This window comes from Morchella importuna (genome assembly GCF_003444635.1).
Source record: "Morchella importuna strain M04M26 chromosome Unknown Morimp01GS064, whole genome shotgun sequence".
Taxonomy (NCBI): Eukaryota; Fungi; Ascomycota; class Pezizomycetes; order Pezizales; family Morchellaceae; genus Morchella; species Morchella importuna.
Window position 1 is genome coordinate 121,544 of NW_025763460.1, and position 22,152 is coordinate 143,695.

Sequence of the window (22,152 nt, forward strand, 5' to 3'; positions counted from 1 at the left end):
ATTATGTGGTTACGGGGTTGAGATGGGTGGAACGGTGCGGGCTTGTTTCTGCTTTGGATTGGCCTTGGGTTTACTTATGCAATTATTATATTTTGGAATGAGGAATTGTGTTATGAGGGCTATATATATATATATCCATCTGTGTGTCGATGTTCTGACGTGGGAGTGGGGCAGTGTGTTGGTATCGATTGTGCTTTTTACTTGCCCCAGTATCATAAGAAAAGCAGTAAATAAACCTATGGGCGCCCTCATGCCTAATCACTAAAATGGAAAATACAATGCTGCGCGCATGACATGCGAAGTGTGGCATGGTATTGATAGTATGGGCGTGCGTGAGAGAGGGGAAATAAGTGCGGAGTAGAGCTGGCAATGGGTGCACTCACATCATCTTTATAGATTTCATTATTTGCGTTCGATGTTGTCAGTTCGTTGGTGTTTTCAGCTGGAGGACACTGCGCCGCGAAGGGGTTTGGCACAACGGATTTGAGAACTCTCTCGATAGGGAATGGGACAGAATAAAAAGTATGGCAAGTAGTAGACGCTGATCTTTTTTGTGCCAATACTTTTTCTTTCTATTTGGGTCAATCTCTCTATTCAATGTCGCATACTATAGCTTCTCTACTACCCCGGTAAATTCATGAATAATGCCTTTTCCCATACAGGTAGGGTGGTGGAGGGCGCGGAAGGGGTACGAAAAAGGACATTTACAGTCGATCTCTTGTGTAAATGTATCTGTGGATACTTTTACCTACGAATTTACTGCCTGTAATCCCTTTTACCTACGACTTTTATCATTTCCAGACCCTTTTCCATTTCCTCCGGGAAACATTCCTTTTTCCGGTGAAGTCTTTGTTAGACTCACAAGATACTTGATCTTTGAAACAGGGTATGTATTATGTTAATGGGATTGTAACATTTGGGAATACAATTTAGAAAATGCAGTGTTCAATTGGGATGTAGAGGGAGTTCTGTTTTGGTAATTAAACTCTCGCCATTCGGGTGTTTCCCTTGATCAATATGATCGATTGTGTTGCCAACCCAGTGTACCCATGAAGTAAAGCAACCGCAAGCGACCACAAGTGGAGGCGGTCAAGTTTATTCCCCCTTACCCTAAATGATATGAAATCGCTGCTAAATAGGTATGGAAAGTGGTTAGTAAAATCGCCCAATTTCCCTAACTACGACTTTACTGATGTATCTAGATACACCTTTACCAATGATGCCTTTACCCACGGCTTTGCTGATTGATTTACAGGGTCATAAGAGCTCAAGGTGTTTGCAGCCATACGCCTGCCCGTTTGGTTCTTTCTGGTTGATTTGTTAAACGCAGCAGGAGCGTGGAATAGATCTTACGCCTTTACGGCGCAAATCAGAGCATAGCCGGCAAGATCACAGTTCAGCCCCGCATAATTACCCCTCTTCTCTCTACACCTCTCTCAACCCGCGACAATTTATTATACAAGAAATTAGAATTTTCCTGACTCTCATCATGTATTCGGCGTCGGCGACTTTATCGCAGTTTCCAAACTTGCTTGGGGTCTATACCGCACCTGCTATGGTATTGTTAGAGGTGCTCCTCATGGGTTTCAGCTCCTTGTGCACGAGTTGACAACCTTGTCGCAAGCTATCAAACTCCTTGAAGAGGTATCACAAGACCCAGAGTCGACCCTATGTAACTCAGGCGAAGATCGTATTAGGATGGTGAAAGAAATGATCGTTCGAGTGGAGGAAACTTTAAAGAGTTGGAGAAGGTGGCTAAAAAGTACGAAAAGCTCGTGAAAAACCCTGCCTCGAAGAAAATATGGGATAGGGTAAAGTGGGCACTTGAGTCACCGGATCTGGATGCATTGCGAAATAAGGTACGTTAGGCGGCTTCTGAATTCTTGAAGTGTCCCCTTTTCTCCCAACGTTGATTCGCGGTACCCCCATTCCTCAAGTTACCATCGACCTCAGTTGTGCTAACAGCGTTGTACCTCTGTCACAGAGTCTTTGAGCTTAATAGGCCCTGAGATTGTTTAACTTTAGTTAGTCTATCACAATGGCATGATCAACCTTCTCTTAGTATCTTGTGGGAAGTAAGCACTCTGCTGCCCCCCAATCGCGGATCGCGGTTGCTGATATATATCAACCTCATCCCTTCAACGGATGGAGGCTTCAAATGCGAGACTGGAGAGACGTTTTAGTCAAATTGATGCTTTGATTAGGACATTTCGAAACCAAGCGGATAGAAGCCTTCAAAATCACGTAGTCCCACCTCTCCGACCATCTCCGCTCTCTCGGGCGGAGCATTCAAGGCAACATTCATTACGGCTTGTTTCATGACAAATGCCGAGTTGCAGAACCACCGGTGGTCTGCAATCGGGGCCGAGGAATGGATCCAGGCGGGGAGGTGGTGGCTGGTGGGGGTAGTCTCGCCCAAAGGGAGATTCTAACCGTGCGCATCTGAATGTACTTTGTGACAATAGGCTCAGAGCGAGTTGCTAGCCAACCACCGTCCGGGTTCTCTCCCCGCGAAGCAATTATATACCGACCTGATTAAGGCTTCTTGGATCTTGCTTGATGTCATTCGGATACACCCACAGCTTAATCTCATTGACACAGGTATTCAGGGTGATGCGCTAGTCTTGGCAGAGGTTGGATGTAATTTTCGAATACAGGGCACATTGAGCTCTCCTGCTGAAATCTGTTAGGCTGTAACAAGCGAGCTTGAGCTGTTGGAGTCTTCGGGATTTACAAAGCCCAGCTTTTCAGAAATAGAGACCTGTGACCTGAATATATGGGAGGGTCTCACGCGGGCTCCTTCCTTCCAACTTAGGCATAGCGATAAAACCTCTGCAGGGTCGGACAACCAATATCGCAAGTGGGAAACCGCAGAGGAACGAGTTCTATTTCAGGGGTATGGGGGGCCGTTGCTACTGTTATTATAGCTTTAGATGAGTTGATCCGGCTCCTCTGGGCTTGGCCGCTATCAGGCTGGCCCTTCGGGAACGCCGACACCATCTGTTATGCTATTTGTGGCTCATAAAAGAGATCAAGCAGCGCATATTATAATTAGAGATCAGAGTTGGATAATTATCGCTACATCTGATAGTATTATGCCTTATCCCCTGTTTTCTACCTGCTCATTATTCTAATTTTCTACCACTCGCAAGCACAGAGCTTATAGCTGAAGAGAAAATTATCAAGTTGTATCCGGGTGACCAGTCATTGGCGTTCTCAAGCGGAATAGGTTAGCTTTTATTCAAACCTAAGATCTCGCATAAAAGATCACTAAATCAACCAGATGCATTATATACGTTCATCCTTTGGGAATCGGTTCGTGAGTATATCTCTCGATCCCACCGACGCAATGAAGAGCACCTGCCCTCAGGGGGATAGCCTTGCTCTTTGCATTGAAACGGTACGTTCCCGACATATTTGAACGATTCAGGCAAGTGATACAGGACCAGCCCGACTCAGGCAATAGGAACGAATGCCTAGCCAGCAGACTCTTTAACGCTGCAAAGGCCCTGAACATTTCGCCACCACAACAACCGTCCAACCCTCCTTGCCAATCTCAAGGGAGATCATTATTGTGTTGGACAATGAGATGTGTATACACGAGGGTAGCTGAGCTGCTCCTCGAACTGAAAGGGGTGGTAGACAGTGACTATGACCTTTATACCTCGTTAAACCTGGCTGCTGATGCGGGTGCCTTACATATTGTCAAGTTCCTGCTCTTACAGGAATGTGGCAATATAGATCGTCCGGATGTGAAGGCTTCTTCCCACTTCATTTGGCCATTCCTGGTCATCATCTTGAGATTGTCAAGTTACTTTTCAGCCATGGCGGAAGCCCTGATTCATTCTACAATCATCCTGAATTCAGCGATAGTATCACCCTAAAACTTCTGACAGAGAAGGATCAGCCTGAGATTATAGAGTTCCTCGTGACGCACAATGTAATGCGGTACAAAAAGCCCCCTAGGCACTCGCGTCCTGCTCTAGAGTCTGCCATTGATTGTGAACGACAACATATGTTAAGGATTCTTGTTCGAGGAGGATATGTTCAGTGCCTAGAAGGCCAGGGTATTTTGCTCTTAGGCCTTGTGAGATCTATAAACAGCGGGTTTGTAGAAGGTGTAGTGGTGTTGTTGGAGCATGGGCCACCTTTGGAGGCCGGGGTGGATGGTCGGACGGTACGGCAGGTCGCATCTGAGGCCGGTAATGAGTCGTTTGTACAGCTGCTACTTGCAGCTGGTGCGAATGTCAATACAAGCCCCTTCCGGAGGGCCCAGGGACGGCACTACAGCTTGCAGCTGGAGTCGGTAGCAAGTCAACTGTGAAGCTGCTACTACAGGCCGGTGCAGATGTCAATGCTGACCCGCCCGGCAGTAATGGCAGGACGGCTCTGCAGGCGGCATGCGAGAGCAACAACGAGTCGGTTGTAAATATGCTACTCGAGTTCGGTCCTGATGTCAATACCAAACCTTCCTACAGGAATAAAAGAACGGAGCTGCAATTCGCAGCTGCAATCGATAACTTCACGATGGTGAAGCTGCTAGTACAGGCCGGTGCGGATGTCAATGCCGGCCTGTCCGTCCGTGATGGCAGGACGACACTGCGAGCGACGTGGGTCAACAGGTGGGTTTTACCGACGCTATTTCTGGCTGGTACGAATGTCAATGCTAGAGCCTTCCCGGAATGCCCAGCGACGGCGCTGCAGCTCGCAGCCCTAAGCGGTAACGTGTCCATGGTGGAGCTTCTACTGCGGGACGGTGCAGATGTCAATGCTGAGCCGTACTCATTTGGCGGTAGGACAGCTCTGCAAGCTGCATCCGAGAGCAACAACGAGTCGATAGTGAAGCTGGTACTTGTGGCTGGTGCACAAGTGAATGTCCAAGCATGTCCCATCAGAGGCATGACAGCACGGGAAGTTTAATTCAAGTACAGAAATACGTCGACAAGTAAGCTGCTCCAACAGGCCGGTGGGGATAGTAACCCCTGGCTCTGATTCATCAATGGCCGGAGGCGACCGCATGCGAGGTTCGAGATGGGCAATAAGTCGACAAGAAGGCTACTACTCTAGGAAGGTGTGGATTGATGTTGATGCTTGTGCGGGCTATATTTGTGGTAGGACGTCACTGCAGGACAAAATCAGGCGAAAGAAGGTTTTAGACACAGAGCTTGTCGCTAGGGTGGTCCACGAGGAACTTCCGCTCGAGGCAGCTCAAGGCGCGGTGTCTACGAGGTATGCATGCTCGAGCTGCCCGAGGTTTAGGTAATCATACCATTAATAGTATTTGTTCATTGAAGAGTGATCTCAGAAGTACTTCATGAATATCAGTCCAGTAAATTCCAGTTGAATTCTCGGAGGACTTTGCAGTGTTGGGGCCGAGACATTGTTTTATATTGGGCCTATAAATAGCCCATATTTACCTCGAATACCTCGAACACCTCGAGGTATTGTCTCTCCTTGCTCGAGCAGAGAAGGCATACCCTCTAAAAGGCAGAGGCACCTCGAGGCATCTAGGTATATGCGCCTCGAGCGGCCTCGTGGATCACACTACTTGTTGCAAACAGAGATATGTTGACTAAATGTGGTTGCTTTTACATTTGTTCGTGTCACATGCACGCCTTGAAAGGGAATAAATACTCACTCGATCACTAGATGATTAATATTCCCGTAAAACCGTGACGTAGAACGTTTAGGAAATTAGGGCGGAAAGGGATTCCTGACCCTAACGCTACGTTTAGTTGCGCCCTGCCATAACGCCCGATAGATTTCCGCCCCAGAAAACCACTTCTTCCTTTGCAGCCAGTCCACACACCCAGTCGACACACCCAGTAAACACACCTAGTCCACCTCGACCCCCACCGCCGCCTCCCCCTCCACCTATTTAGGCACCTAAATTGACAACTATTTGCACGCCTGCAGGCACTGTACCTGCAGCACCTAGACTAATGCCTCCGCAAACAGCACCGCCTCCACCTACATCACTACCTCCACCGCCGCCTCCACTACATCCGCTGCTGCCAGCGCGTGCAGTAGCACCTAATTGAACCAAATTGCAGCGGTGAGGTGAGTGATAGCCGGTGACCCGGAATGCGAGTGATCCCCCATGACCCGTTAAATATGGGTGACATACTGCGACCCAGGGCGACAAGGTGCTGTGCGGAGGGTCCTCTAACTCTATTCCGGCCCTGACTACGGTACAGTAATCTGGACACTTTTCTCGACGCACACTCGCGCCCTCATATCATCCTATTAACCCTAATCAGAAACGAAAAAAAACACTTTGAATTATGAAATATTACTCGCCTCACCCTGTCACATAGTATCACTCGCTTTCGCCGGGTCACCTGCTGGGACTCGCATTGGCCCTGCGGTTTGGTGCAATTGGGCGTCAAAATCGGCGTCGAAATACGCTTTGAATTAGGCTTTGAATTAGACGTCTATTTAGGCGTCGATTTAATGCAATTAGGTGCCCGATTCGGTGCTGCTTAGCAGTCCAATTGGGCGTTGAAATTGGAGCCCTTTGGGCGTCAAAAGGGGCGTCTAGTTAGGCGCTGCTGCTGCTGCTGCTGCAGGCGGTGCAGGCGGTGCAGGCGGTGGCGGAGGTGGCGGAGGTGCTAGTAGTGGCGGCGGCGGAGGTGGAGGTGATGGCGCAGGAGAGGTTGCTATTTCTGAAGGCGTAAGGGAGGGCGCCATTTGTAAGGGGTTTTTCTTTTGCGGGGCTTTGTGGTTTGCGAGATTTCGACCTCAAAACCTGCTATTTCCGGGGTGGAAGTAAACCCGCCATTCTGGCGGGGACTCCTACGTATCTTGCACCAATGAGGACCATCAGTTCGATTCTTCAGCAGAAGGTGATGTTATCTAACAATTTCGAGTAGATCAAGGGCTCTTATTTAACAGTGTCCATATATCGTTAATCTAAGTGCTGCCCAATTCTTAATTATCAATGATTTCTTACAACCTTTAGATGGAGACACTCGGTTCCCCAAAAATGAGATTTTCTGTTCAGACATGGAGGTCACGGAGGTCAGGGAGCCCAGGGAGTATACTTTAGAGGATATTTTGACGGTATGAGAACATGTCTGACCACTTTCTTGCTAGTCAAATCACGTCATGGTGGCGATTAGACAATTGATATAGCGAATGGTACCTCCCCCGGAGCAACATGCGGTACGCGAGACCGTCTTTATTCAATTATCCCTAATAGATATTTGCTGTCTGCGCGAGTACCTACCTGCAGAGGCGCTCGATTAGGTGCTGGATTCGGTGCTGAATGATGTGCCGCGCCTGCCTGCCTGCCTGCCCCCGCGACTACCTCCTACCTAGTCTCGATTTGCTGCTCGATTAGGTGCTCAATTATTCACTCTATTTGGAGTCTAATTAATTGTCGATTTGGGTGAAGGATTGGGTGCTCGGTGCTCTCTTCGGTGTCGAGCTCGGTGCCGTGCTCGGGTTACTCACGAAATTATTTCGGGCTGGTTTCTTCTGTCTCAGCACTGGCAGGATTACGAGCGGACGGCACCTCTTGCCGAATCAGCACTAGTAAACTCACGACTGGACGGCAGCTCCAGCAGAGGCGGCGCTGGCAGGATTAGGACTGTCCGGCAGCTCTGGCAGAGTCAGCGCTGAGCCTGACACTAAGGTCACCCCACCAGAAAGGCATATAATCTGCTCAAACGGTAATTTTTAAACAGGATGGGACCGAGGACATTCCAATATAGATACGATGTGTAATTCACATACATCCTACAGTAGAATATCCCGAGAGTAGGTACGTAAATGATCTACCACCGCCGGTTAACTGGGGGTGAAACGGGGTAATATCGGCCTCTTTAAAGGTTTCCTGTTTATCTATCCCCAGAGGAAAGTAAAGCTTGTGCTGGCTCAAGCTTGATAATTTGGCTAGAGTAGAGCTATGATTACCTCCAGGCAGAGGTAAATATCCTCACTGACATACAAAATGGCTCAATTCAACGAGTAGCTATATCTGATTCGTAATGTCATAGAGAAGGTGTGTGGAACCTCATATATATATACGGGTTCAATCCATACTGAATTTTACATTTTTTATTCTGTGAAACAGTAAGGATTATCTCTTATCGAGGGTAAAGATAAGTCATCCCTCCTGGCACACTATTCTTTTGTGACATTCTCCCATGGGTGTAAAATAGGGCACTATTTCAGGACAGGTAAACACTCTTTCGAAAATTGTACTGTAGGGTACACACAACACATTTCACGCTACAAGCGTAGACCACCAATCAATAATCCCTTCCGAGATTCTCCGTTCCCCTTACTATAGAAATTACGCTACCACAATTAGTGCGTGCGATCCATGAGCGGACTTGAAGTGTGCATTCTGCGTATCATGATTGCATATCTGCTGTTCCAGTATGAGCGGTGGGATCAAGTGTTTGCTGATGGGGGGCCAGCATACGGTTCTATACAATCTGGCAGGCAGTGGGCCTAAAGCAGGGAAACATCTCGATCAGAGCACTGTTGCAGCTGCAGAAGGCTGCAAAGCTGAACTTGCCATCCATATCTGGGATGCCAAGGGCACTCTAAAGGAGCTCCTCAGCAGTAGCATCTCGAGATCCGGTAGTGTAATGGTGGACAGTATTTTGAGGTTGCCCGGTAACTGTCGCCCCACAATTCCCGATTCTGTGAATACTGGTTAAATAGGATGCCCGAGTCCATCGCCATCGTCAAATAAGTCGGTACAGGGGGTCGTGATGGTGATGTTAGGGGCATGGGTGGTAGTTGAGGGCTGTTGGGTATAGTAACTCCCTATGAGTCTTGGCGACCTGTCCTGGTGCACTTCAGGCACCACCACTCACCGGTCAGGTATCACGATCGATGCCTGCATGATATTGAATGTATTGTTACGAGCCCATGATTATGACGGCGTTCGGATCTTAACGATGCCGCATTTCCCCATCCTCCGCGTCGATAGAATACATGAATTTCAGATTCTGACCTTCGGAGTACCGAATCGGGCGACTCCCACTCGTTGACCCCAGTGTGTTTTTTTACACCGACTCGGATTCTGATCTGCAGCTTACCGCCCGGGTGTGTTTTCTAACAGTAATTCGGATTTCAATCTCAGACCATGATATTCGCAATACTTGAAACCCAATATGTGAGTGATGATCCATGACGACATTCCATATTGTGTATTGTTGCAGTCTAGTAAGGCAATGTCTGACAGCATTTTGAGGTTACCTGGGAACCGTCGCTCCACAATTCCCGATTCCGTGCCTATAGATTAAATAGTCCGTCCCGAGTCAATCACCATCGTCAAATATTTGGTTATTGGGGGTCGTGGTCGTGATGGCAGAGGCGTAGGTGATGGTTGGGGGCTTTTGGGTAGGGTAACTCCTTTTGAGTCTTGGCGACCTCATCGGGCGAATCCCACTCCTAATCTCTTCTGGGTTTTCTTAACCTGATTCGGATTGTGACTTATAGGTTACCACGTTGAAACAATCCTGATTCTTACATCCTGTTTACGTCATTAGCCGAATCTTACTCTTTGCCACAGATGTCTTTTCTCAAACTAATTCGGATTTCAATCCCAAACCGCACTATTTAGAATACTTCTAAAACAATATGTAACTGACAGTATATGACCGACAATCTGTATTTTGTATCGTTGCTGTTCTTGTGTGACTGTTGGTGGAAATGCTGTTCTCCTCGATTTAATTTTTAGCGCGTTATCCTGTTGGCAAAGAAAAAATTACTTATGAAAAACGTTAACCGGGGCAAAAATACTAGTATGGAGATGCTAAGAGTTTACTTTGCATCTAGATATATTACCAAAATATCACTTAATAAAAGGACACAAAGCTATCATTGTGGGGTATCCAAGTCTCAGTAGGTAGGTAAGAAATCCTTTCATATCATCTGGCGTACCTCGGACCCTAACTACCCACAACTCAGCTTCAACCTCCAACAAATAAACATTTGAGCATTACATTTCGAGAGGGACGCTCATAACCCTAGCTCCTCACAATCCAGCTTCAACTTCCACCAAAAACAGATTTCTGAATTACAATTCCAGATTGCCACTCGTAACCCTAACTACTCACATACCAGTGTCAACCTCTACTAAATACAGATTTCTCTATTATCCTTCGAGAGGGACGCTCGAACCCTAAGTACCCACAATACAGATTCAACATTCAACAAATACACATTTCAGCATTACACATCGAGAATTTTTGCCCCCCCACGTTTCGCCGAAACCAAACAAACTCAATCAACTCAATCTGGTATCATCGAACAAATCCAACTGAACAATGAATCATTCTTCACCTTCACAGAACACACCCCATACAATGAACAATACACACCCCGATATGACTACCAATACTCAATGATTCTCCTCCAGGAATCAAACGCCAGAATAGGTCTGAACTATATGTTGTGGGTAGTTAGTAATACCCTCACCATCGCTATTGAACCGATCAAACAAAACACCAACCAGATCAACTGCGATAACACTGCCAGCAAGGAACACATCTTCCAACAAAATGGGGCTCTGAAACACACCTTCGACATCTCAGCAAAACAGATGTTCGAAATAATCAAGAAACTTGGCAAAATAAACGAGACACTCCACCGACTACAACACCAAACTTCCTCAATTAACCAGACTCAACAGAAACATTCCAACAACCCCAGACCGATCATAGCCCCCCCAGCCCCAGCTGCAGGCCGACTACCCCATCAGATAAAGGCAAGAAACTTGAAATATTTGTGCCCAATGGCCAACCTAATTCAGCAATGAACACGAATCACACCCTGTCACCACTACCCAAAATAAAGGCACTGAATTCAAAATAGTCACCAACAAGCAGAAACAAAAAGCTAAAGGTGACCTACTGTTTAAATCAGAATTCACAAAAATCAAAAGGGAACTCGTTATCGAGACAAGCAGGGATCCGATAATCGGCCCCCGATGTCAGAACCCAAATCAACTCCAAAATCCAAGATCCTAACTGCCATGTCATCGCCAATTAGAAAATGATCAAAGATAAGTATATTCCAGAAACAATATTCACAACCGCAGCTACCAAAGTCCTCAAATACAAAACAGAAATCGAGGCCGCCCGCAATAAACTAAAAGTACCTATTATTGACAGCGGGGTTAATTTCTCGAGGCCATTACCACTGCTTTCCGGGTTCACCCTGATCGACAAGAGCCGGAAACAAGACCGTGGACCTCCACCAATGCGGACTGAACCCCAGACTCTGCCAAGTATTAACCTAGTTCCACCGGACACTGAAGGGATCTTTCCAAGTAAATACGGAGTAACCCTAACTTATCCCAGCTCTTTTTCTGACTTTAGGTCCGAACTCTGTGAATCATACATAAGTGACGATCAAGACCTAGCAACACGTCCAGCAAGATGCCCACTAGCATCAGTAGCTACTCCTTCCTCAGAACATATCAGTTCTTCCCCAGAACCTCTTGTATGGAAGACCATACTTCGGGTTAGTGCAATCCCATCAACATCCCCTAGTGCTCCTCGAAAGAACATTGCCTGGAAGATCATAATCTCAAGTCAAGTTCTCACTCGGTTCAAGTCTAGTGCAGTCCGCTCAACAGGGCCAACAATAACAGGCCCAATAATAGACCCAGCAACAAGCTACTTGACAGCCTCAGGAGGCGCTACTACTCCCTCACCAGCACCGGTCATTGCTCCACTGAAGGCTCTCGCACTGGCGACCTCTACATTTACGCCCCGACACCCCTCTCAGGTATTTTATAGTGCAAGTCCATCCAAACTAGTAGCCCATCCTTCACCAGTATGAAAATGATGAATTAGACTTGAGCTATCGCCGATTGTTCAAGAGACATCCCCGATTGTCCAAAAGAGATTCCCGAATGTTCAACAGATATTCTCGAGCTCGAGGACATTTAACATGACTTAAGCAACTGAAGCGAATATGACTTTAGGTCTACTCAAGCTATCTAAACTGTACACCAGCATCCGCAACGTCCTAAAAATGGAAATGCAAAATATAGGTTGGGTCAATAAAAACACCCCCGGATTGGCTGCGTTTCATGCCCGATCCCTTCACTTAATGAACCTGCACTCCATTAATAGTTTTGTGACAATTCGAATTGCGCGTGACGCCGATGCCAATAGAGCACTGTCGAGTACTCCACAGTGTCTCATCGTGAATGTTGGTATGAAGGATAAGTTATCATTGGGACAGGGAAACTATCAGGTGAAAGAGGTTGACGCTTATAGTATTGATGATAATGACGGCGGTGGTCAGGCAGCTGAAAGACTCTATCGCAAAGGAAATGAGCTTGCACACTCCCGGAACTAGTGTGATCTTCCATAATGGTTACCGTAGTGGACCCCAATGGTGTAGGGCAGTCTTCATCCTTGTATCACCGTTTGCTTATGCCTGGAATTATCACCTGAACGAACCTTCTTTCATCGGAATTTCGACCAAAATAGCTTTCCCCCACTTATGCAATTCGATCCTGAAGCACACCATACCCAGCAGAGCAGTCAGGACTATCTGGGTGGTAATTGAGAAAATCTCCCCGGTAGTTGTTCCTCTTGGTTGGCCGGTTGAGGTACAAATTACACATTCAGAGGAGCTCAAAGGTTGATTGAAGAACATGAATACCAAGCCTCTGAAGATATTGGCGGTCCTCCAAAGAGCAGGTGCGGATTTTAACCTGGGTGATGCGGAATCCCCTCTGTTCAATCCGGCTTTCCCTTACGTTGAAGAAGATGATTATATCATGATCGATATTCCTGCAGACAGATCGGATTACGAGCAGGGAAAGCACCGGATTAATGCCAAAAGACTGAGGATATATATGCCTAGAACTGATTCCAGTAATAAAAGGCTAAGTCAGACTCTGGTTAGCGATCGCGATAGAAAGCAGGATGCTATTGATGATTTAGCCCCAAATACATTCGGTAGTATCCTTTGTGTTACAGGAATTACGGAACATTGTTCTAGAGAGTCTTGACAGTGGGAAATACGAGTGATTGGTTGTCATTCGAGGACAGTCGGGTAATGGAAGGACAAGCATCGAAAGGTATCGGGTAGTATGGGGGCACGCGGTTTTACCATACTAGTATTATACTATTGTAACGGCACACTTACTATTGGGTGTCTTACCCGAAATAGAATAGGAAGCGGAGCTTACGGCTGTAGGCTGTTCTACTTAAGGAAGTAGGTCGGGGACAATAGTATGATGCAGCTCGATTACTGACAATTGCAAGGTTCATGGTTACGTATCGGAACCAGAATGAAGGACGGAACTATGCGGGGACGCTTTTCTATCTGGGTTATCTTCGGGAGTCTTATCTTATTCTATTATCTTTGTATCAGTTAGTATTAGAGAGCGGGCCTTGGCAGAAGTTCCAACAAGTATAAATAGGGTAGGATTCTGCGACGACTTGAGGGGGCCATCAAGCATCAAGTCAAGGGAATCCGGTTTACAATATCATCAGTTTAAATGCTACAGAACTATTGCTTAGCATGGGCCGTTTCCCCAAACACTTTGGGTGTCTGGGTTGTTGACCCAAACTTCTTACAGGGGACGATCTGTATACCTGCCAGGATAGCAGCTAAGAGATCTGGTGACGCACTCACAGCTGCTGGTGCTTAAAGTGATGGAGATGGTAGTGGAGGTGATGGTGATGGTGGTGGACATCATTAGTTCCCTTTGGTAGAGTCTCTAACTTTCTTTCCTGCGGAATTGTCACCAATCTTTTAATAATTGTTAGAATTACTCTATGGGCAATCCCGATAGCTGCTGAAGTGCGGTACAATTTGGTGTTTTGAATTTCCCTTTGTATATCAATGGATAATATATATTTGATAAAATTGGATTAGATTAGATTAGTTTAGTTTAGATTAGGTTAGATTAGTCCAGGTAGTAATTGCATTACTATTGTTTCAAAGTCGAATCAAATTCCTAGATTGTTCTCAAAGCACTCGGTACCGCTTCAGAAATTGCAGTAAAACGAGTGATGATAAATGATTTGGTCTAGTGCGGAAGTAATGGTAACATCAAATGATCCCTGCCGTAAGAGAATAGGCAAAGCGAATTTTCTCGCCAAGAATTGATTTCTAATTGAAGATATCGCGAGTGCTTCTCGGGCACGGCAGATATTCCTACCAGTCATCAAAATGGCTCCCACCAAGCACTCCTTCAGTATAGCACCTCCTGTACCAAAGCGCCCATGACTCCCAATATGACCTGAAGAAGATGGAGAGACTGATGAGTATGAGATGTCTTACCGACCATTGACCCCACTGCCAGCCATTACTCGAACTGGTCAATCAACAAATGTTACCCAAATAACTCGGAAAGGCCTTCTCGGTTCTTCCGAAACCTCAACTGGGAGGAGAAGTTCTCGGAGGTTAGAATTTCATTTCCCCGAGGATAATACTGACAATTTTGAAGCACAGGGGGAGCCTGGGGTAATTTAGATGCCTGAAGTGGAAGACATAGTTGATACTAGCCACTAAGACTATGATGATGCTCCAGAGAACGACCACGAGATCTCTTAGGGGGATGAGGATGAACTGGAGGATGAACCTCAAACCCTCCACTCAATCTTCCATCCGGAGGTTTCAGACTGTTGGAAAGAGACCTCATAAAGTTCAACCAACCACTGCAAGAGCACTGGGCAATGCTCAGAGGAGACCAACTGACATGGTAGCAGAGGTCATTGCTTCTTCCGACGTATCGGTGGATGTGGTACAGGTTCGATTCTATCTTGCCCATTGATACTTTTTAACATCTCAGTATTAGTGCTTAACAATTCAGAGAGGAACTCGATGGGGCACGAAGGTAATACGTAAACAAAGGAGAGTAGCACACACTCTAGCACTCAGCCAGAATGCATTCTAGTGAGCACTCCCGGCATCCCAGAGAGCACCCCTGGCATTCCAGAGAGCACCCCCAATACCCTCACAGTCTAGGCTCTCTGCACTTATTTATCCACATGGGTATACCTCTTCTACGCACTATGTTGAATTTTCCTCGATACGCTGTCAAAACAGAGAGTCGTCTTGCACTTATCGGACATACCGTTCTTCACCGCGTAGGGAGGCAATTGGAAAGCACTCTGTGAGCAGTTGTTCCAGGAATTATTGATATATTGTATTTTAAATACTTCAATAGGGTAAGAATGCGATGGGTTAGGGATACCGAATTCCAAGAGCGGATAAACCCTACCCTTTCCTGCCTGATATCGATGGCGATCTAGTACAGTGATCAGGCATACATCAACAAGATTGTACATTTTCATGTGTCTCCCAACAGTCCCCTGGGCCTCCTGAGGTTCCCCTGAGACCTCAAAACAGATTTTAATTCTCTGGAGACACAGGAGACACTTTACAGGGTTTGTTGAGCTTGCTGATAAAGTCGACAAGTAGTTACTTGAAGTCTGATAATCTTGACTCACAGAATGAAACTCTTGTGAGTAACTATGGCCTGATGACTTCATAGATATGATGAGTGCCTTGGAAGCAATGCTGGAAACTCCTATGGCTATGCGGGATTGCCGAGCTGATATCCAAACTCGAGTAGAAACGTTCAATTGGATGAGGAACACTGAGAAGAGGGGAAATAAATAGGAACAGGAGGCCACCTCGAAGGTAATCAAAGATCACTTTCGAGAAAAAGTATGATTCCTCTAGATGCCGGTAATGCGATTGGTATTCTAAATTCTGACCGTAATAGATACGAGATACAAAGTTGATAACTATTGAGGTGATACCGGAGGAGGATTTTCTAGTAGGAGAATGTCGGACAGGATTTTGAGGTTGCCTGGGAACCGTCGCCCCACAATTCCCAATTCCGTGCTTACCGATTAAATAGGCCGCCCCGAGTCCATCGCCATCGTCAAATATTTAGGTACCGGGGGTGGTGGTCGTGATGGCAGGGGCGTAGGTGGTGGTTGGGGGCTGTTGGGTAGGGTAACTCCCTGTGAGTCTTGGCGGGCTGTTCTGGAGCACTTCCGGCGTCGTCACTTACCGGTTGGGTACCATGATCGATGCCAGCATGGTACCGAAAGCACCGGCTCAAGCCAACGATAATGACAGCGCCCGAAATTGAACTCAATTTCAACCTCCAACAAATACACATTTCTGTATTACCATTCCAGAGAGATGCTCGTAACCCTAACTACCAACAGCCCAGCTCGAATCTCCACCAAATACACATTTCTGAATTTCAATTCCAGATTACTACTCATAAGCCTAACTACCCAAATACAAATGTCAACCCCCATCAAATACAGATTTCTGTATTAACATTCGAGAGGGATGCTCGTAACCCTAACTACCCACAGCCCAGCTTCAATCTCCACCAAATACACATTTCTGAATTTCAATTCCAGATTACTACTCATAACCCTAACCACCCAAATACAAATGTCAACTCCCATCAAATACAGATTTGTGTATTGTTGCACTCTGGTAGGGCAATCTCGGACCGGATTTCGAGGTTGGCCAAGAACCGTCGCCCAACAATTCCCGATTCCGTGCCTATGGGTCGAACAGGACGCCCCGAGTCCACCCCCATCGTCAGGTATGTGGGTACAGGGGGTCGTGGTCGTGATGCCAGGGGCGTAGATGGTGGTTGTGGGCTGTTGGGTAGGGTAACTCCCTGTGAGTCTTGGCGACCTGTCCTGGTTCACTCCCGGCACCGCCATTCACCCGGCGGGTACCACGATCGATGCCTCCATGGTACCGAACCCACCGTCTCGAACCCACGATCATGACGGCGCTCGAAATTTAACGATGCCGCGTTTCCCCATCCTCCGCTTCGATGGAATACATGAATTGCTGATTCCGACCTACAGGTTACCGCATCGGGCGAATCCCACTCCTTGACTACAGTGTGTTTTATTACACCGACTCGGATTCTGATCTTCAGCTTACCGCCCGGGTGTGTTTTCTAACAGTAATTCGGATTTCAATCTAGGACCATGATATTCGCAATTCTTGCAACCCAATATGTGAGTGACGATCCATGACCGACATTCCATATTGTGTATTGTTGCAGTCTGGTAGGGCAATCTCGGACCGGATTTCGAGGTTGGCCAAGAACCGTCGCCCCACAATTCCCGATTCCGTGCCTACCGATTGAATAGGCCGCCCCGAGTCCATCGCCATCGTCAAGTATGTACGTACCGGGGGTCTTGGTTGTGATGGCAGGGGCGTAGGGGGTGGTTGGGAGCTGTTGGGTAGGGTAACTCCTTGTGAGTCTTGGCGACCGAATCGGGCGAATCCCACTCCTCATCTCTTGTGGGTTTTCTTAAACTCATTCGGATTCTGACCTATAGGTTACCTTGTTGAAACACTCTTGATTCTTACCTCCTGTGTACATCATTAGCCGAATCCTACTCCATGCCACAGATGTCTTTTCTCAAACTAATTCGGATTTCAATCCCAAACCACACTATTTAGAATAATTCCAGACACTAGGAGTTTACTTTGCATCTAGATATATTACGACGATATCCCTTAATAAAATGACACAAAGCTCTCATTGCGGGGCATCCAAGTCTCCGTAGGTGGGTTAAGAAATCTCTTTGTATCGTCTGGTGTATCTCGGACCCTAACTACCCACAACTCAACTTCAACCTCCAAGAAATACACATTTCAGCATTACACTTCGAGAGGGACGCTCGTAACCCTAACTACCTACAATCCAGCTTCAACCTCCAACAAATACACATTTCTGAATTACAATTCCAGATGGCCACTCGTAACCCTAACCCACATACCAGTGTCAACCTCCACCAAATACAGATTTCTGTAATACCCTTCGAGAGGGATGCTCGTAACCCTAACTACCCACAACCGAGTTTCAACCTCCACCAAATACATATTTCTCTATTACACTTCGAGAGAAAAACTCGTAACCCTAACCACCCACATCCCAGTGTCAACCTCCAACAAATACACATTTCTGTATTACACTTCGAGAGGAATGCTGGTAACCCTAACTACCACATACCAGTGTCAACCTCCACCAAATACACATTTCTGAATTACAATTCAAGATGGCCACTCGTAACCCTAACTACCCACAATCCAGCTTCAATCTCCGACAGATACACATTTCTGAATTACAATTCCAGATGGCCACTCGTAACCCTAACTAGCTACATACCAGTGTCAACCTCCACCAAATACAGATTTCTGTATTACACTTCGAGAGGAACGCTCGTAACCCTAACTACCCACATCCCAGTGTCAACCTCCACCAAATACAGATTTCTGTATTACACTTGAGAGGGACGGTTGTAACCCTAAGTACCCACAATCCAGCTTCAATCTCCGACAGATACACATTTCTGAATTACAATTCCAGATGGCCACTCGTAACCCTAACTAGCTACATACCAGTGTCAACCTCCACCAAATACAGATTTCTGTATTACACTTCGAGAGGAACGCTCGTAACCCTAACTACCCACATCCCAGTGTCAACCTCCACCAAATACAGATTTCTGTATTACACTTTGAGAGGGACGGTTGTAACCCTAAGTACCCACAACACAGATTCAATCTCCACCAAATACACATTTGTGTATTGTTGCAGTCTGGTAGCGCAATCTCGGACCGAATTTCGAAGTTGCCCGGGAACCGTCGCCCCACAATTCCCGATTCCTTGCCTACCGATTAAATAGGCCGCCCCGAGTCGATCACCATCGTCAAGTATGTAGGTACCGGGGGTCGTGGTCGTGATGGCAGGGGCGTAGGTGTTGGTTGGGGTCTGTTGGGTAGGGTAACTCCCTATGAGTCTTGGCGGCCTGTCCTGGAGCAGTTCCGGCGCCGTCACTCACCGGTCGGGTACCACGATCGATGCCTGCATGGTACCGATTGCACCGCCCCAAGCCCACGATCATGACGGAGCTCGAAATTTAACGATTGCCGAGTTTCCCCATCCTCCGCTTCGATGGAATACATGAATTTCGGATTCCGACCTCTGGGTTACCGCATCGGACGAATCCCACCGTGACTCCTCGACTCCGGTGTGTTTTATTGCACCGACTCGGATTCTGGTCTTCAGCTTACCGCCCGGGTGTGTTTTCTAACAGTAATTCAGATTTCAGTCTCGGACCATGATATTCGCAATACTTGAAACCCAATATGTGAGTGACGATCCATGACCGACATTCCATATTGTGTATTGTTGCAGTCTCTGGTAGGGCAATCTCGGACCGGATTTCGAGGTTGGCCAAGAACCGTCGCCCAACAATTCCCGATTCCGTGCCTATGGGTCGAACAGGACGCCCCGAGTCCACCCCCATCGTCAGGTATGTGGGTACAGGGGGTCGTGGTCGTGATGCCAGGGGCGTAGATGGTGGTTGTGGGCTGTTGGGTAGGGTAACTCCCTGTGAGTCTTGGCGACCTGTCCTGGTTCACTCCCGGCACCGCCATTCACCCGGCGGGTACCACGATCGATGCCTCCATGGTACCGAACGCACCGTCTCGAACCCACGATCATGACGGCGCTCGAAATTTAACGATGCCGCGTTTCCCCATCCTCCGCTTCGATGGAATACATGAATTGCTGATTCCGACCTACAGGTTACCGCATTGGGCGAATCCCACTCCTTGACTCCAGTGTGTTTTATTACACCGACTCGGATTCTGATCTTCAGCTTACCGCCCGGGTGTGTTTTCTAACAGTAATTCGGATTTCAATCTCGGACCATGATATTCGCAATACTTGAAACCCAATATGTGAGTGACGATCCATGACCGACATTCCATATTGTGTATTGTTGCAGTCTGGTAGGGCAATCTCGGACCGGATTTCGAGGTTGGCCAAGAACCGTCGCCCCACAATTCCCGATTCCGTGCCTACCGATTGAATAGGCCGCCCCGAGTCCATCGCCATCGTCAAGTATGTACGTACCGGGGGTCTTGGTTGTGATGGCAGGGGCGTAGGGGGTGGTTGGGAGCTGTTGGGTAGGGTAACTCCTTGTGAGTCTTGGCGACCGAATCGGGCGAATCCCACTCCTCATCTCTTGTGGGTTTTCTTAAACTCATTCGGATTCTGACCTATAGGTTACCTTGTTGAAACACTCTTGATTCTTACCTCCTGTGTACATCATTAGCCGAATCCTACTCCATGCCACAGATGTCTTTTCTCAAACTAATTCGGATTTCAATCCCAAACCACACTATTTAGAATAATTCCAGACACTAGGAGTTTACTTTGCATCTAGATATATTACGACGATATCCCTTAATAAAATGACACAAAGCTCTCATTGCGGGGCATCCAAGTCTCCGTAGGTGGGTTAAGAAATCTCTTTGTATCGTCTGGTGTATCTCGGACCCTAACTACCCACAACTCAACTTCAACCTCCAAGAAATACACATTTCAGCATTACACTTCGAGAGGGACGCTCGTAACCCTAACTACCTACAATCCAGCTTCAACCTCCAACAAATACACATTTCTGAATTACAATTCCAGATGGCCACTCGTAACCCTAACCCACATACCAGTGTCAACCTCCACCAAATACAGATTTCTGTAATACCCTTCGAGAGGGATGCTCGTAACCCTAACTACCCACAACCGAGTTTCAACCTCCACCAAATACATATTTCTCTATTACACTTCGAGAGAAAAACTCGTAACCCTAACCACCCACATCCCAGTGTCAACCTCCACCAAATACAGATTTCTGTATTACACTTCGAGAGGAATGCTGGTAACCCTAACTACCCACATACCAGTGTCAACCTCCACCAAATACACATTTCTGAATTACAATTCAAGATGGCCACTCGTAACCCTAACTACCCACAATCCAGCTTCAACCTCCGACAAATACACATTTCTGAATTACAATTCCAGATGGCCACTCGTAACCCTAACTAGCTACATACCAGTGTCAACCTCCACCAAATACAGATTTCTGTATTACACTTCGAGAGGAACGCTCGTAACCCTAACTACCCACATCCCAGTGTCAACCTCCACCAAATACAGATTTCTGTATTACACTTTGAGAGGGACGGTTGTAACCCTAAGTACCCACAATCCAGCTTCAATCTCCGACAGATACACATTTCTGAATTACAATTCCAGATGGCCACTCGTAACCCTAACTAGCTACATACCAGTGTCAACCTCCACCAAATACAGATTTCTGTATTACACTTCGAGAGGAACGCTCGTAACCCTAACTACCCACATCCCAGTGTCAACCTCCACCAAATACAGTTTTGTGTATTACACTTTGAGAGGGACGGTTGTAACCCTAAGTACCCACAACACAGATTCAATCTCCACCAAATCCACATTTGTGTATTGTTGCAGTCTGGTAGCGCAATCTCGGACCGAATTTCGAAGTTGCCCGGGAACCGTCGCCCCACAATTCCCGATTCCTTGCCTACCGATTAAATAGGCCGCCCCGAGTCGATCACCATCGTCAAGTATGTAGGTACCGGGGGTCGTGGTCGTGATGGCAGGGGCGTAGGTGTTGGTTGGGGTCTGTTGGGTAGGGTAACTCCCTATGAGTCTTGGCGGCCTGTCCTGGAGCAGTTCCGGCGCCGTCACTCACCGGTCGGGTACCACGATCGATGCCTGCATGGTACCGATTGCACCGCCCCAAGCCCACGATCATGACGGAGCTCGAAATTTAACGATTGCCGAGTTTCCCCATCCTCCGCTTCGATGGAATACATGAATTTCGGATTCCGACCTCTGGGTTACCGCATCGGACGAATCCCACCGTGACTCCTCGACTCCGGTGTGTTTTATTGCACCGACTCGGATTCTGGTCTTCAGCTTACCGCCCGGGTGTGTTTTCTAACAGTAATTCAGATTTCAGTCTCGGACCATGATATTCGCAATACTTGAAACCCAATATGTGAGTGACGATCCATGACCGACATTCCATATTGTGTATTGTTGCAGTCTGGTAGCGCAATCTCGGACCGAATTTCGAAGTTGCCCGGAACCGTCGCCCCACAATTCCCGATTCCTTGCCTACCGATTAAATAGGCCGCCCCGAGTCGATCACCATCGTCAAGTATGTAGGTACCGGGGGTCGTGGTCGTGATGGCAGGGGCGTAGGTGTTGGTTGGGGTCTGTTGGGTAGGGTAACTCCCTATGAGTCTTGGCGGCCTGTC

General features: G+C 47.2%; 2 protein-coding genes across 2 annotated transcripts; both read left to right on the top strand.

Annotated features, from left to right (window-relative positions):
• Positions 1–1,489: 1,489 nt before the first annotated feature.
• On the top strand, positions 1,490–3,513 carry LAJ45_11336 (uncharacterized protein; the record flags this gene model as incomplete). Its single annotated transcript, XM_046120845.1, has 12 exons — positions 1,490–1,537; positions 1,591–1,644; positions 1,698–1,859; positions 2,229–2,405; positions 2,466–2,561; positions 2,623–2,640; positions 2,691–2,896; positions 3,056–3,090; positions 3,158–3,229; positions 3,284–3,315; positions 3,371–3,400; positions 3,481–3,513. The coding sequence occupies 12 exons, from the start codon at positions 1,490–1,492 to the stop codon at positions 3,511–3,513; spliced, it is 963 nt and encodes a 320-aa protein (XP_045965979.1).
• Positions 3,514–3,727: 214 nt separating this feature from the next.
• LAJ45_11337 (uncharacterized protein) lies at positions 3,728–4,920 on the top strand (the record flags this gene model as incomplete). Its single annotated transcript, XM_046120846.1, has 2 exons — positions 3,728–4,202; positions 4,277–4,920. The coding sequence occupies 2 exons, from the start codon at positions 3,728–3,730 to the stop codon at positions 4,918–4,920; spliced, it is 1,119 nt and encodes a 372-aa protein (XP_045965980.1).
• Between the last annotated feature and the right edge of the window lie 17,232 nt (positions 4,921–22,152).